This window comes from Dermacentor albipictus, chromosome 3, assembly GCF_038994185.2.
Source record: "Dermacentor albipictus isolate Rhodes 1998 colony chromosome 3, USDA_Dalb.pri_finalv2, whole genome shotgun sequence".
In the NCBI taxonomy this organism is placed as follows: Eukaryota; Metazoa; Arthropoda; class Arachnida; order Ixodida; family Ixodidae; genus Dermacentor; species Dermacentor albipictus.
In genome coordinates, this window is record NC_091823.1 from 173,869,263 (window position 1) to 173,887,029 (window position 17,767).

Genomic DNA, 17,767 nt, shown 5'->3' on the forward strand with positions numbered 1-17,767 from the left:
GCCCAAGACCTCTGAAAGCAAAGCACTGCTTAACTTCTTACATAATGTTGTACTGCATGTCATTAGCCAGAGTGATTCGTAGCCTTCCCTCTATCTTGAGGGTATTGCTGCGACTGTACTGTTTTTTTAGAGCACGTGGCTCCAGACACTTGTGCTCAAGGCTCTTAGTGAGGCAGTAGTGCTAGTGGAATTGTGACATTATTTATTTTTTTTTCATTTTAGAATATATTTTATGGTCATCGTTCACATCAATTGTTCTTGATATTATTTTAGTAATTGTATATTTTACGTACCTTACAGGGAATTAATATTTTAGGCTTCTATACAGCCACGATACATCTGATAGTTCTCACTGGCTGCATCATCGACCCTCCCACACCATTTCTTGGCACTCTTTGACCATACCTGGCCCTTGCGTTAAAAAAAAAAACCTCTGCATCATCATCATCACTTTCTGGCATGTCCCACAGCTGCTCTCCACCAGCTGTTGAGGCAGCAATTTGTACTCTTGATGGTTCACTTATGACAACCGTTATCAGTAGCATTCGCTTTGCATGTGTGATGGCCAATAGTGTCCCAGCTGCTAAAGTTTATCAGTTGCTGCAATTTGCGCTTTCGTCAAAAATCTGGAGTGCCGGAAATATGCTGCAGCTGCCACCATATTAAAATAGTAACTCAGTCTATCAGTCTCGCATATAAGGTGTGGGGCGACTTTGAGGCTAAGGATTCTGGGAAAAACCCTGCGTTATGATAGTTTAATAAGTACTGTGCAGTATAACAATGTCACTAACGAAAAATCGGTCGTTATAACTGATCATCACTATATCTGGACTGCTGTAAAAAAAGCTGCCAAACATACCTTTGTAGCTCAGAAACCCAATTTGCTACTTGCGCCAAAAACTAGACGTTGTTTAGACTGTGAAAAATAAAATGTTTATTTATACCTCTAAATAGCGTATCAAGCGTCAGGCGCACTGAAATAGTCAGAAATCTGCACTTGCTTTCACGGGCACGTCAGGCGCACTGAAATAGTCAGAAATCTGCACTTGCTTTCACGGGCGTTTCAGGCCCACAACTGCGGTGTCCAACTGCTGCACCAACACCAGTGGCAATAATTTAGCATGCATGAAATCAATGAGCGAGTTGATTGACGACAGTGCACTTCGCGTGAACATTGAGGTCGTTGTCAAAGATGGGTCATTGTCAATCTCGTCGCCTCCATTGTACAATGCCACCGTCTGTTGTGACAACGATCATTCCGTCAGAGATCTTTTTGCATAACGAGGCAGCACTACCTGCACTCAGAAACTCCTCCATTGAAGCTCCACATGTTTCATCGTCAGTAGCGACATGCTTCCAGAGCTCAGTAATGTCAGCGACTTCCACCATGTTGGTTTCAGGGGTTTCACCCAGGCGCACAAAGCCCACTTTTTCCGTTGATCGGCATGGTCCCTGGCTGCAGCCGTCATTATGGCAGCGCTATATTGTGGGCTGACACTTCGAGCCTTGCAAAATTTGCAGCTTCGTCTAAGCAATACAACACTGCGCTTTGTGAGTGCCGTCTTCTATCAACTGGGCTGTCTGCTGCTGCTTCCGTGGCACAAGGTTGCCAGATGGCCCCAACAAAGAATAGCCAAAGGATCTCAAAATGTAGCCCAAAAATAGCCAGACCCAAATTTTTTGTGAGTGAAAAGTAGCCAAAAACATAGCCAAAACAGTTGACATTGTGCATTTGTTCTATAGATGGTGTCCAGATCTCGCCTCATATTTCGGCTCCAAGATTACTTCCGACATATGCAACCAGCACAATACTGGGCTCAAGATCTGCATAAAAAATTCTAGGGAGAGCTGCCACTCAGATGTGGATTTGAACACCACTTATTGTTAGAATGAGCCGAATAATTTTTTTTTCGGATTTACTCATGATGTTAATATTTATTGAGCCATGTTCTGAGCTAACTTTAGTTCACGTGTCGCTTCACCCGAGGTATTATTCTAGAAGAATCAGGAAAAATCTTGCCAGCTTGAACCTTGAGGATCAGCTTCGGCTGGCCACGATGTAGTGCCTGATAGGCGGCCCAAGATCAAGGCATTTTGGAATAGGGATGCCTTTCCTAAGCCTGATTCATAAAATAAACATGTCATTTCTCTCCTGCTCTCTCTCTTTCTCTATCAAGTTTGTACTTTTCACTTATTAGCAGCAAATGCTGCCGCTTGGAGGCACACTGGACTCTGGAGAAAACTTGAAACCTCGCATTCTCCTTGTGCGAAGAAGCGGCAGTTGTGACTGCAATTCACCTTTGAGTGGGAACAAATAGAACGACCTGCTGGCCTATAACAGAAGAGGTGAATTAAAGTTTATAGTTTTAATTGCCCCTGGATTACGGTACTGGCAATAATCCAGGTCATATTAGTATTGAAAAGAGTTAAACTGTGCAATATTCAAACAGGGATTCTCTGGCAAGGTTCGTGCAATATCAAAACGTGTACGTAACTTTATGTGAATGCAGGCATGAATGCGTGTATTGCCAAATTTCCGAGGGGGGCTGTGTACCTTACTTTTAGTGCAACATGAAAAAAAAGTATAATTCTACTAGGAAACACACAGAATGGATTTTATGGGTCACGCACGGCTGTCATGAAGTACAAAGTAGACAAACAGGTCTTGCAGATTCAAGCACTATACATAAGACTGGGAAGTCAGCAGAACACTATATACACCTTTACAAACTGGCAAGAAATATTTGCTCAACCGCCACTGCAGTGTGTGCAAAATTAATAAAATATGTACCTATTACCAGTGCCACAAGCACCTAATATGTATATTGAATGCAACTTCTTTTTCTCGGCACAGCTGGAATATACATGTGAGCAAATACGATGTACAGTCGAACCCGACTATATCGAACCCGTTTACATCGAATTATTCCTTATATCAAACAATTTATGGACACGGTATAGTTACAATGAGTATATATAGCAAAAATTATGCATACATCGAACAAAACTAATAGCGACTCCCGATATATCGAACGTCAAGCGGCGGAAAGTGCCCCCGGAAGTTGGCTTTCCCTCGCGGTGAAGGGAAAACCCGGCGGCGCGGCTCCATCCAACCGCTCCCCCTATGCGACCGCGCTACCTCGGAGCCGCCGACACCTCCCTACAAAAAATGATCCTGGCCCGCCCGCCTGCAGCGCTTGCCCAGACAGCCAATCAGAGGCTCTTGTGCCCTCGTCATGCAAGTTGGCGAAAGTGCGAGTTGTCTCGCTGCTTATCTGATTCATTGTGTGCGCCTTCTCCCGCAGTGTTGCCGTGATGAAGCGTCAGAATTAGCCTTTCGTCGTGAAGCTCGAAATCATAAACCGGGTCGAATGCGGTGACAAGTCGGATGTCTCTGCAACGTACAAGATTCCGAGGTGCACTCTCGGCACGATCTTGAAGGGGGAAATTAGGGCTAAAGCGGCCTAACTCGCGACCCGGTGCCCGTAGTGCCCGTGGCGCCCGACGCGTATGCGCGGCCGTGTACGAGTGGTTCATCCAAAATAGCTTCAGCCGTACCGACTTCCGCGTGCTCGGTGATGACTGTAAATTCTGATTAATGCGACGAAGCCGTTGTCGTTGTTGCCGAGGTTTGGAGCCAGCTGTCAGAATTTCCGGAAGCTGTTGACGAATCAACGGTGCGTGAGTTAGTGAGCGCAAATGATGGTGTCGCGACCACGGTAGAGCCCGGAAACGAAGACTACATTGCCGACATCGTGCCGAGCACAACTGAAAATGGGCACAACGAGGAAAGCAACGACCATCTTTGGCCCACATCCTCCGAAGTGCGCTCGCACTAGTCCGGTGCTTCTGTGCGAAAGCGGAATGTTGCGGCCTCAGCTGCTCCGACTCCTTAGACAATGTGGGGAAGTGCGTGCCTCGCATGCAGCGAAATTGCCCAAGCAGAAGAAAATGCAGGACTGTTTCGTGCGAAACGAAGCTAGTTTCATCAATAAAGTGATTTTATAAATGGTATGTGCATTTATGACATCCAATTATTTAGCAGGCTTATATCGAATTATGCTCTGTATCGAACTGATAGGCGTTTTTTTGCGAGTTCGATATAGCCGGGTTCGACTGTAATGACTAGTAAGACGAACAAAGAGGAGTTAGTGATCATATAGCATGTGCATATAAATACTAGGCCATAATCATAATTACTCATATCCACATAGTTTAAAGGGAAAAAATTGTGGCAGAAGTGCAATATGACAACCGACGAGTTATCATCCTGACTTTGCTAAGGCAATGGCTCACCGACCTTTGGTGAGCCATTGCTTTGCCATCATCACTGTGTACGAACACTGTTTTTCATATTTTTACACAGCTTGTCATTGTGATACAGTCGAACCTGGCTATATCGAACTCCCAAAAAAAATGCCTATGAGTTTGATATAGCGCATAATTCGATATAAGCCTGCTAAATAATTGGATGTCATAAAAAGCACATACCATTTATAAAATCACTTTATTGATGAAGCTAGCTTAGTTTCGCACGAAATAGTCCTGCATTTTCTTCTGCTTGGGCAATTTCGCTGTGTGCGACGCACGCACTTTTGTTTAAGGAGTCTGAGCAGCTGAGGCCGCAACCTTCCGCATTCGCGCAGAAGCACGGACTAGTGTGAGCGCACCAATCACTTCGGAAGATGTGGGCAAAGGACGGTCGTTGCTTTCCTCATTATGCCCACTTTCACTTGTGCTCGGCACGATGTCGGCAATGTAGTCTTCGCTTCCGGGCTCTCCCATGGTCGCAACACCATCATTTGTGCTTGCAAACTCGTCCACCGTTGATTCGTCAACAGCTTCCAACAACTTCAGCAACTTCGGCAACAACTTCGGCAACACCGGCAACAGCTTTGTCGCATTATTCAGAATTTACAGTCATCACCGAGCATGCGGAAGTCAGTACGGCTAAAGCTACTTTGGATGAACCACTCGTACACGGCCGTGCGTACGCGTCGGAAGCCATGGGCACCGGGTCGGGAGTTAGGCCGCTTTAGCCCTAATTTCCTCCTTCAAGATCGTGCCGAGAGTGCACCTCGGAATCTTGTACGTTGCTGGGACATCCGACTTGTCACCGCGTTCGACCCGTTTCATGATTTCGAGCTTCACGACGACAGGCAAATTCTGCCGCTTCATCACGGCAACACTGCGGGAGAAGGCCAACAAGGCGCACACAATGAACCAGAAAAGCAGCGAGACAACTTGCACTTTCGCCATCTTGCACAACGAGGGCACAAGAGCCTCTGATTGGCTGTCTGAGCAAGCGCTACGGGCGGGCCAGGATCATTTTTTTGCAAGGAGGTGTCGACTGCTCCAAGGTAGCACGGTCACGTAGGGAGAAAGGTTGGATGGAGCCGCGCCGCCGCACAGGAAAGCCAACTTCCGGGGCACTTTCCGCCGCTTGACATTCAATATATTGGGAGTAGCTAATAGTTTTGCTCGATGTAAGCGTAATTTTTGCTATATATACTCATTGTAACTATACCGTGTCCAGAAATTGTTCTATATATGGAATAATTCGATGTAAACGGGTTCGATATAGTCGGGTTCGACTGTAATATGCAATGTTCAAGAGGTACCATGAAACAATCAACTTCCACGTAATACAAAGCTGCTTGACTGAAGCATAGACTGAAAAAAAAAAACACTGCATAGAGTCCCAGTTGATACTTCTCACACTAGGTATTTATGCAAATGGATTAAGTACTACACAATCTAGTCCCATTTGAATTAACTTCCACTACCACTTGAACCATATAGAACTGCAGAGTTGAAACACGACAGAAACTGTTCATATGGCTCAAAATATTTGTAGCAGTCCCCACTCTCTGCCCTATCACACTTAACGTGAAGGAGAGCTTGCAGGGTCTCGTTCGACATTCAGTTTCTCAAATCATTCTTTGTCAACTAAACCTGGCTGAACACGTTTGACGGCTGCGCTTGAAAGAGGCTGTGCAAGTAGGGGCAAAGTAAGCGCAAACAGTAGGGGGAACATCTCATTTAAAGCGAATTTTTTTGTGAAGTTACTGGGTAATTAAATAACGCAGTGATTTGCAGGAAAACCATGCAATAGGCATCAAGGAAACCTTGATAAACACTGAAAGGACCACTGGCGAATATGACGCACCACGACATGAGTGCGACAACTTAAGCTGTTGTGCAAGTTCACAATAGTTTGCTGTATGGCAGCAAGCACGGAACACATACTTGACAGGTGTCAGCCCCACCATTTTTCTTTCCGAACCACACGTGAACCGGCAGCAGGGGGCGCCGAAACTAAAACAAAGAGAGCTTAGTGCTGGAAGGACATATAAACATGGCAGCCATGACTTAATGCCTTCCTCCAAGCACCGACACTGCCTAAAAACACAACCTTTGAGACTGCCTACATATCCTTCAAGCAGCAGTGGGTTTTGGGTCTTCATAAACAGGCGTTCCCGAATTTTGTCAGTGTTGACGTTGTTCTCGGGACTCGGAAGTCCTTAAGACAAAAATATCCCAAATATAGCCATGTAACCAATCCACATAAAATGTAGCCCAACTTAGCAATTAATAGCCCAATCTGGCAACCCTGCCGTGGCGCATTTCCGCAGGCGGGTGGCACTTCACGTTTCCCTTTTTCTTTTTTCTTTTTTTTTCTTCTCTCACGTGTAGCTCAATCGTGAGATTACGTGGGCAAGGCGGCTGGCACCATCTTATGGCACGCTGCGCCAACTAGCGATGCTTTCCGTGTCTTTCGAAATCGGCGTGCAGCCAATATGCGGTTAATGGCGACAGATACGAACTTGTGTAGGCAAACGTATTGCCCAATCTCGGCATTGTTCGTTTACGGGGAACTTATGAATGCAAATTTCACAATTATTCTGCATAGAAAATGCCATTCAGAAGGCAAAATTTTTATCAGTAATCTGATATGCGGTGAATTATGTATTGTTATATGTTTCTTTTTTTCTCATAGCCCTAATGTATAATTTCGCACTCTCCTACCGCTCTGTAGTGTACGCGCTTTGTTCGTGCTTGTCTCCCTTTCTATCTCCCCCTTCTACTCTGTTTCTCTTTTTATCCCTCTTAACCCTTCCCCCTGCGCAGGGTAGCCTGCCTTTCTCTGCATTATTTTCTCTCTCTCTCTCACACACTCTCAAGTCAGCTCATCGTTATAACCGATATCATTATATGGTGGTATCGCTATAAGTGGACTGCACCTGCCGTGGCTGCTCAGTGGCTATGGTGTTAGGCTGCTGAGCACGAGGTCGCGGGATCGAATCCCTGCCACGGCGGCCGCATTTCGATGGGGGCAAAATGCGAAAACGGGTACCCGTGTACTTAGATTTAGATGCACGTTAAAGAACCCCAGGTGGTCGAAATTTTCGGAGTCCCCCACTACGACGTGCCTCATAATCAGAAAGTGGTTTTGGTATGACAAACCCCATAATTTAATTTAATAAGTGGGCTGCGCTGAACACTAGTGCTGCTTTATGCTTAGGTTTCGCCGCTCAAAGTCCTGTCAACATCATGCTAACTCCAAGTTTATGCAGCGGCTAAGTGGCCTTGAAGAGGCTGGATTTCCAAAGTGTGTAGCCGCCCCTGTTTGAGAAGACCTAGCAAATAAAATCAAGAAAGGTTGTGCACATAACTGAGAAGAAAGAGAAAAAACGTTTGCAGTCATCCCGTATGTGCTATCACGATCAGTGTGACTGCTTTGCCGCACGCTTGTACGTTGTAGCTCATACTGAACATGATATTGTATAGGATATTGTATAGGATATCGATATTGCGTAGGGTATTTCATAGGAGCATTGCTGAGAAATGTGGTGTTCACATAGACTTCTTTGCAAAGAATCAATTAGGCAGGATGTGTAGTCTTGTTAAGCGACATAAGCCGACATTCCAGAGCACTTGTCACACCAAACAAATGCAGTGGTTTGTATCTTATTCTATGAGGAAGGTGGAGGGGTGTACACCGTGCCATTATTACTGTGCAAGTTGAACCTAGCAGTAAAGAAATTAGAGCGCAATGCGAAAAAAATCGTTTTTTTTTAGAATTTCATTGTTGTGAAATGAGACAGCACAGATGGGTAATGCGTTACGGAACGAAACTTTACTGTCAAAATTCCGGTAGCCAACTTTTAAGCAAGCTTTGCTCGAAGATATTGAGCCGCATTGCTGACAGTACAAAGTGCGCTGCATGCCTCAATCAGCAGTGGGACCACTGCCATGAAGCAGTATTCTCGGACAATGGGATTTGGAGATACGATTACTTTTGCAAAACTTTGTGCAACTCAGCACCAGACACAGAGCAACTCATGCAGCAGCAGTTCCCCAGTGCATGCTGCCGCCCGTAGGCGCCAACGTGCCCGTTGCCGAGCACGAAAGTGATCGTATCTCGTATACCCAAAGGCACTCGATTGAGATTATGGCCCTTTTGCACAATTCAACGTCTGGTGCCGAATCTGCATACGATGCCTATCAGGTGGCACCAAACCAGCGTTCTTGAAGCAACGGATGCATATTTCCGGACGATCGCTTAATCACGGCCCGATGTGTGGCACTCCATGCTGCGACCGTTCAAACAATCCCACATTGGTGGGACATGGATTTCCTTGTTTTTGCTACATTTTTCTCACCAAGGCACACATTACACACTGCAATAGGTGTGCAAAAACTGTCGTCACATGTCGGTAGCAACACGCGTGCTGCTTCAAATGGGCAATCAACAAACAAGATGATGGCCATCACGTCTTTCCAGTGCAAGTGATTGCTTTTGGCACCTGGTTGTTTTCATAAAGAAAAATGACGACGCCCACCCAAATGTAATGTGGTAATATTTTATGTAATTTTAGTGCAAAGCAATCGCATTTTAGCACATTTTGGTGCCTGCTAGCCTTGTGCAAGTAGGTAATATGCGGGGTCATGTTCAGGCAAATTTCGTTGATGTGAGATTGTAGTACAGCATCACTTCGTTGTTGAGAGGTACAAAGTGCATTGAATCCTATGGGCATTCACTGGGGATACAAAAATATTTTGTTAAGAGAATTCCGTTATCACAGGTTTAACTGTGTTATTGGCATACAGAGCGCTGTCTTAATGTTCTCCTAAGAGAGCATTACACTGCGCATTGTCGACATCGCGATTGAAATGCCCAATTTCAGAAACTTGTAGTTTTTTTTTTAGAAATAAGACCCAAATAACCTGTTAACTAGTCGAAGCCTACCACATTCATAAATATTTTATTGAACGAAAGAAATACTAGAAACACTGACCAAGAAAAGGATAGGTTCAAAAAAAATTGTTTTCAATTCTAAGGAAGCTGAAACATGTTTAAAGTTTTTTTATCTTTTGGTCAGCATTTTCTCTATTTCATCCATTCAGTATTCTTCCGCCCAACCAGACAAGATATAAACAAACCATCAATTTCATTCATAAATATTCTACCTCATGTTATTCAAACCTTACAAAACTAAAAGTACAACTTGAACTGTATGATTTGCTAATGTGCTTTGCATGTCTTGCATGGACCACCTGTCTGTAAAATTGTCAGTGCAATAAAAGATTAAGTACAGTGCCTTTCATACTGTTTGATTTTTATATCAGTCATTTACCTGTTTTATTAATAGCATGGCATTAATCAGTTTTTTTTGTCTTAACAATTGTGTTATTCTGTATGCCACGCTGTGTATCACCATATAATGTCATTCTTGCTTTTTTTTTCCTGCCTTTAAATTGATGCATTTTTCATTTATAATGTTTAATTATGTGCAGTCTATAAATAATCTAGTTTTATGTTACCATAAACTGTAATTTTTTTATCTTAGTATTCCTAGTAGTATATTGTGCATGTGCACATGCATGTGCAAATACTCGAATATTCGATTTCAAATCAATTAGCAAACGTTGGATTAATTAGATTTGCAAATTGAATATCTTATAATCAGTTTTAGGAATATTTAACTTTTCAATTATCGGTACCTTCGGTGAATGACCCTGCTGTGGTTGGTGCCTTGACGTACACAGCATTCCCACGATGCGCAGTCTCTATCAGCACAAGGTTCCTGCCTGGTCGACGATACTGATTGAAACGATTAATGCTACGCGAACAGAGGGACCAACAAAAGCAGCACATGTGGAAAGCACAGAAGAATGTGTGAAGATTGGGCTGACTAGCCGCCAGAAGGCCTGCTGATCGCATCAAATACGCGTGTTTATTGTTTGCACATGCAGATTTGCCCAGTTCAGAGCTTTCTACCCAACTCACGTATGCAGACACAGGCCAACTTTCATGCATGCTCACGGTAGTTGCCCGCTGATTGACCACGCATCCCAATTCTGTTTCACTGGCTGTCAGCGTAAGTGTACGCACAATTTCGCAACCAATAGAGCCGCCCATAGGAACATGCTAGTGACAAGCTTTCCCCAACGGTTGGTGGCCCGTTATCACCTATGCCGGCAGCAAAGTTTCATCACAGCCGCACCGTTGGCCGCACCGTCTAACCTGTTAGGCTTAACTGGAGCTGTGTCATCAGGTGTCAGCGGCTAAAGTAACGGTTACTGAATTAATGCAGATCTATTGACAGTGGTCACGCGACCCTCGGAAAGCCGACAAACTGCCTCGCCAATGAAAGTGAGTGCACCGGATGACCGTTGCGTGTTCGCGGCCACCATCCTTGTGGAATAGTGCACAGTGGCCCCTCTTTCCGAACACTGCTCATAGGTGCACAACGGTTTCTTTTCGTTATTTCAAGTGACCCATCGCAAGAATAGCTTTGGATTTTCATGGCAGGTCCGAAAATATAATGTGACAGCATGCTAACTCCTGGCTGCAGACACATTTACATGGGCAGCAGATGGATGCGGGCAGAGAAAAAAGAAGGTGGGTGTGTTGTAAGGGAAAGAGATGTCGCGTGAACGTGCTGTGTGCCTCGCAATGTAAGAACTCTTTACCATCAGCACCGACCGTCGCCGATGCATGCGGCACCGATGACTGCGTGGAGAGTGGTGTTGAGAGATGGGATGCACATTCCCTGCTTTTGTCTGTTGTGCAAATTGGCTGATAACCCACAGAAATCACCTGCCATAAAGGTGGAAAAGTCCTCCTGTTTTCCGGAAGACAATTGGAAAGCAGAACTTTCTACCAGAAGATTGCCATTAAGCGTAGTATGGCCCACTATTGAACTGGAAACCCTATTGGTATTTGGGACAACATTGTTATTTCTTCACCTTCAAAGAAAAAAGCAGTTGATTCTATTTTACAGTAGCAGTAAACTTTATTTAGAAAGAAAATTGTGCTTCAGACATTCTATCGACAAAAAAAATTTTTTGCAGACTTTCATATACGAACTGAAATATCCATGCTGGCATATTGATTTGGCATTCTCTTTAGTAAGAGTAGAGCATACTACACATTTGAATTCATAAGTACCTAAGTTACTGATAGTATCAAGATTATTGTTAAACATGAATAACAAACAGCAAATTGACTGTGTCCTTAGATCTTTCTAAAGCATTTGATCGTGTTGCTCATTGTCGTCTATTCTCGAAATTATCTGCACTCCGACGGGATTCATTAACTTTATCTTGGCTCCGAAACTTTCTGTCCTTGCAGCAGCAGTTCACTGTCAATCATTAATAACCTCTCATCGCTTCCTTCTGACGTTATTTCTGGCGTATCCTTGCAAGGTAGTGTCCTTGGTGCTCTTATTTTCTTAATTTTTATTAATGACCTTGCACAAAACGTTTTATCACAGATCAGGCTTTTCACAGACAATTGCATTGTATACTGTACAATAACAACATCCAATAACCATTTATTATTGCAGAATGACCTTAACCTTGTCAGTTTCTGGGGCTGTACATTTCAGATGACCCTGAACTCAGACATGCAAAGTTATGTCCTTCTCACGGAGAGGTTCTAACTGTCGCTTTTCTTACGTCATAAATAACACCATCGTCCCTCTGGCATCATCGTATAAGTACCATGGCATTGAACTTGCAACAAATCTTTCCTGGAGTACACACATAACAGCTACCTGCACAAAAGCCTCAAAAGCTTTGGGTTATCTCCAACGGAACATGCGTAAATCCCCTGCTACAGTTCATAAGTTGGCACATCAGGCTTTTGTTCACCCACAATTATAATTTGCTTCATCAGCATGGTTTCCACGTGAAAATTATTTAGTTTGTATACTAGAATCTGTTCAAAATAGCAGTGCGCTTCATCACAACTATGACAGAACTTGCAATGCAACAAAAATTAAAGCAGATATTTTGCTCCAGCCACTTGAAACTCTTCTGTCTTTTCCTCATGGTAATCAATCCCATGTGTTGCCTGTTGAAGCGCCAGTGCGCATGTCATGTCACCTTAACAATAGCCATAGTTTCACACACACCTTTGGCAATACACTGTCATTTAACGCATCAGCACCATAACATCAGTATTTAACATCGTAACATCAGTGTAACATAAACGTTTTAAGCCTGGAAGTGTCTTGCAATCCTTCGAATGTTGAAGTATAAATTTCATTGTTATTGTCTTTTTTTTTTCCAGCTCCTTTGGTGGCTCCAGCGTGGCAGTCAGGCCAAGTCTCCAGGGCTCTTCTTCCAGCCCCTGGAGCCACTGCCAACGCACTGCTCGCCCCCTGAGCATGTTGTCTGCCAGCCACTGCCAGAGCCAAAGCTTGTCGCTGCTGAGCAGGCAAGGCCCAGCATTGAAAGACGGGTGGCGCCGGTTTCCATCGAACACGAGGCGCCCTCTGTTGTTAACCACACGGCACCCATTGACATCAGCTGTCCTGACCGGAGACCAGGCTTGTAAGTGAGAGGGAGACCAATGATAAACATTTAGCCAAATAAAAAATTTATTATAGGAAAAAATTATAGGACCCCTTATGTAATATTGTCACATGGTTGTGCAGTGGTGCAAGTGATCGGGGAAGCAGAGCAACTCGAGATTGTGCGGAGGACTATTTATCGGATAAACTTGTGCCCGCTAAATTCGGCAGAAGTGACAAGCATGTTTCTTCATCAAATCAAATGATGTGATTTATGTTTAGTCACCTATTTATTGGGGTGTCACGGCAGATTCTAGATGAACTGATAATTATTGTGGCAGCTCTAGAAGTTGCATCATTTGCAGCAACAATTGTTCATGAGAAAATCCATGTAAATGATAAATTCTGCATTAGGTGATGTATGTAACTTAGTTTGCTCATTGCATAGGCACCAGGCACATGCATATGACGTGCATGCACATGGTTAAATTGAAACTTTAGAAAAAGATAACTTTTATTATTCACAGAAATAATTACATCGTCTTCAATGAAGCAAACGTAAGAAAACTAAAAATTTTTTCATTGCATCATTTATTAAGGTTCAGTATGTCAGCCTTTGACAGTACAGACTGTACAGTAGACTTCCAATAATTTGGCTCCGGTTAATTCGATTTTTCGGTTGATTTGATCTCGACCAAAGCACGGCTGGCACCCATGCATTTTTATGGGCACAAGCTTTCGTTTCTAAAATTGGTCTCTGCCAGATTACTTCAGCATGACCAGTCAGCATGCATGCGCCTGACCCCTATGGTGACTGCAGTAGTGACTTTTTTAGTAGCAACATCTGTCCCAGTAGTGCCTAGTGGACAGTGAGTGAATGCATTGAACACGCATCATTTCTCATCGAAAATGTGTATTTTCACCCCGCGCTAGGTAGATTTTCAAGTGAGATAGCCGGAGCTCACAATGTCTGATTACGGTATTTATTTGATTGTAGCGCACACCTTTCATTCTTGTTTAAAGAAAATAGAGCTGAAAATTGGCTGTGCAGTGCCAACAGAGCGCTAAATCAAAACCGCCTTCACAACAACCGTATGCTTTACCACATAACACTTATATATTGCGGTGGAGCTGATCTTTAAACCGTGTAGCGAGATTGACTTGAGAAAACTGGCCACCTTTGTGCAACAGTTTTTGTTCAGAACGTCACACAACTGCAATCATATGATACGTTTTCTGGCTGCTAGATACCATATAAACAAGAAAAGGCGCTAGGCACGCGCGATTGAGAACAGTAGCCACCCACTTCATCAGCTTCCTCAGTAAGTACGTATTCACATGCCATCTCACATGAAGTTGACTTTAGAAAACTGGCCATTTTTGTACGAAAGTTTTTGTTGCTAAAAAACAGGTGCACATTAGATTTCTGCTTCATTTAGGAGCTCTAATGTAATTCCTACACTGTTTTTCTACTTTGGATACATTTAAAGTGTGTGCACGTCTGATTTGGGGGCATATTATATGTTATAATGTTACTGCCAAATAAATCAGGGCTGTGTTTTGGCGGTTCTTCTTTATTTTTGCACCTGGTTTAATTTGATCTGCCCAATAATTTAATCAATTCCTGTGGTCCCATCTGGGTCGAAATAATGGAATTTGACTGTGCAAGGAACTTACAACAAAAACGTTCTCATCTTACTCAATAATTTAAACATGGAATCAATGAGTAACTTATACAGTTAAATCTAGGTTTATTGAAGCACGCTAAGTTGGAAATTGCATTAAATAAATTTTGTTAAATTAGTGCTTTTTTGTTGTAACAGTATAAACATACACACTCCTATGACAGTCTAGTTGGGTATGCTGCCGTGACTGAAACTGTTTTCACCAGACATGCGTGTTAATTACCCGAATGAAAAATTCCTGACTCTACCTGTGTAAGGCTGGTGAGCTATGCAGAAGTGGTCAAAGTAGTACTGCCGTTGTAGGCTTCTAATTTTTCAAGTGAAGTTTTCTTTGCCTCATTGTCCCACAAGTAGAACAAGAAGGCAAGGAGTCGGCAAGGGAAAATTGAATGATAGAGAAACGAGGAAGAGGGCGACAGAAGCAGCCAGGTGTGAAGGAAAAAGAGAAGGGAGTGAAATGGTACACGAGCCTGCATTGAGTGTGCGAAAGGCCCGAAATGAAATGAAAGGCCCGAAAGAAGTGTCCAGTAGAACAAAAACACCTTGATTATGCGGCAAAGCTTGGTGCAGAAGCTGGGCATTTGCCCGCTTGCAAACGCGAAGCGGATCAACAACTATTGGTAGCCATGAGAAGCGAGGAGCACAATAACTGCGCGTAGCAACCAACACTCATAAAAGTCATAAATTCGAGGGATTGAGATGTTGAACATTTCTCATTATGTCTCGTATTTCTCAAAGCATGCACCACTTCTTGCCATTGCACCAAGTAAAGAACGCCGTGAACAAGAACAGACTCTGTTCTTGCTGCAGTACCCCAGTTTGTTTGGTACATTGCTTGCAGTCCCGATGTGATTCCCGTGCACATGTGTGAAGTGGCCCTAGTGGAAGTCGAATCACTCGTTATGAATGCCCGCATTGATCGTGGAACAGATGTACAATGCCAAAAAACAAGACACGTGTGCCACATGTCGCATCTAATACACTAAAACCTTGTTATAGTTGAAGGGGGAAATAAAATTATGTTGTTATATTCATTATTGCATGTGCTGCAGTATGAACCTCTGTGGGGAATGTACGGGGGATTTCACTTCTTTAAATACATTTTCATTATTACTATGTTTCATTATAATGAGCTTTGACCATATGTTTAATGTGCGTTTGTGCTGTGAAAACTATGCCGTGCCGACATTGAAGCACTTGCGGGAAACTGTTTAAACCCTGATCGCTATTTGTTGGCAGCGAGTCAACCATTCAAACTTGGCTCAATTTGGCCACAGTTGCTGGCTTGCAGCATATTGACTCTCTTCTCAGCCATGCATTGCAGGCCGCCCCAGCAAGTGCGTGGTCACTGATCACATTGCATTGCATATTGCACGTCACTAACTTGTGGGTCTTTCTCAAGTAGACCACCCATGTGTGCATGCAATGTGTGATGACGTTGCTAAATCTGAACTGCTGTGCAAGTCGAGAAAATGAAGGGGGAAAAGGGGAGGGGGGGGCAGTAACAGTTTGAATTTGGTTTGAGCCGCTCGTGGTTTTTTTGGAACCCACTTCCACAGCCTGTGCATTAGAGGCAAAAATGTGCACACAATTCAGGTTTGCAAAAACCAACTGCAATGAATTTTGGTCCATGCAAAAAGCCTAATTTCAGGTGGTGTAGATATAGCAGCCTCCATGCAAATGTGAGTGGATGCATGACCCAGAATGCCGATGAGAATGAGCATGGTTTTTTAGCATGATCTCTGAGATTATCATATTTACTTGAATCTAACACGCATTTTTTTTTTTTCACAATATAACTGGTCCGAAAATCACATGCACATTAGAATCAAGCGCAACCCTACATCTGCATTTCCATATTGCCATTGGCATTTCAAAATGGCCGCCTTGTACGCTCTTTGAGCCTAGCTGCCTTAGCTTGGGCTTTGGTTGGTCTACCATCTGGCAACCTGTTTTCTGCATTTGCTCTATCAGCATGGAAGTGCCGACTGCGGAGACGCATCGAGTTCATCTTAATCCTGCGTTGAAAAGAAAAGTTATTGTGTGTGTGGAGATGGACGGAAATATGGTCGCATCACGGGCATTCGGAGTTCCCAAGACTTGCATGCGGGACTGGCATAAACAGGAGTGGAGTTCTACTCCAGTGGCTGCTGAGTGGGGTGCAGCCAGGCGGGCTGTATCTTGGAAGCAATCTGCGATAGGAACAGAGCCTATGCATTTAGACTCGCCAAGGCCCGATAGCTTTGTATGTGCTGTGTTCTCATCGCTTAGTTCACGTTGAAGTGAGAGGCACCTGCTGCTCATTTCAGCGTTTTGATAGTGAGCTTCTGCAGTCATTGAGTGTGACGTGTTCATGTTTGCTTGTGCTCACATGGAACCATCCTTGATAATTTAGTTAGTAAGCGAATGTTTACAAGTTGATATGGCTGATAAAACTGCTATCCTTACTTCGTATAGCTGTCTACTAATTTGCTGTCGCAATGGGTGCTTCACCTGTCGGGCTAAACTGCGACTTTCTTTATTCATTGCAACTTAAGTGCATTGGGAGTAAACTTCTGTTTCTCCAAATGAGAGAAAGTGGCATGTCTGTATGAAAGCATGAGGCGAACAATACTGTAAAGAGCTTTTATATATATATATATATATATATATAGCCTCCGAAGATAGGTGGGTGTTACAATCGAGGATGTTTTTTTTTTTTCCCCTTCTTTTTTTGGTCATGGGAAATAGGTGCGCGTTACAATTAGGGACGCATTAGGATTGAGTGAATATGATGGCTGGTATCCGTGGCATGCATAAAATTTGTTGCATATCCACTTACTGCCAAGGGCACTATATTGTCTGCTTATGTGCTAATTAGAGGCTTTTAGTAAGAAAATTATATAATTTTATTGTATAGCCTTGCAACTTTGCCGAGATTGTTTCCAAAATATATGATGGTACTACTTTTAATGTGCAAGCTTTCTTTGGCGAGTACCCCGGCCCAGTCACATAAAAAGTGTAATGCTTTGTATCTGCACAAACATACGTAATTTGCAAAGTTAAAACATTTAATCGTTGTAATAGTGTAAAGGTAGATGATTGGTAGCTTTATAATCAATAAGGAACAAGTTCAACTAAAAAACAATGAAGAGCATACAGTCGAACCCACTTATTATAACTATATTCAAGTACATACCACGAAAATTCCATTGTTATAACCAATATTTGTTATAAGCTGGTTGCACAAAAAAATAAAAATAGGGGGATAGCAGAGCTGTTGTGAGAAAACTATAT

General features: G+C 43.3%; 1 protein-coding gene across 2 annotated transcripts in view; it reads left to right on the forward strand.

Moving 5' to 3' along the window:
* LOC135902121 (tyrosine-protein phosphatase non-receptor type 7-like) overlaps positions 1 to 17,767 on the forward strand; it is a 138,208-nt gene that overhangs the window by 34,206 nt on the left and 86,235 nt on the right. For both annotated transcript variants that reach the window (XM_065432050.2, XM_065432049.2), the window contains exon 4: positions 12,584 to 12,846. In XM_065432050.2, coding sequence (XP_065288122.1) covers positions 12,584 to 12,846 — 263 coding nt within the window. The remainder of the gene's footprint in view (positions 1 to 12,583; positions 12,847 to 17,767) is intronic.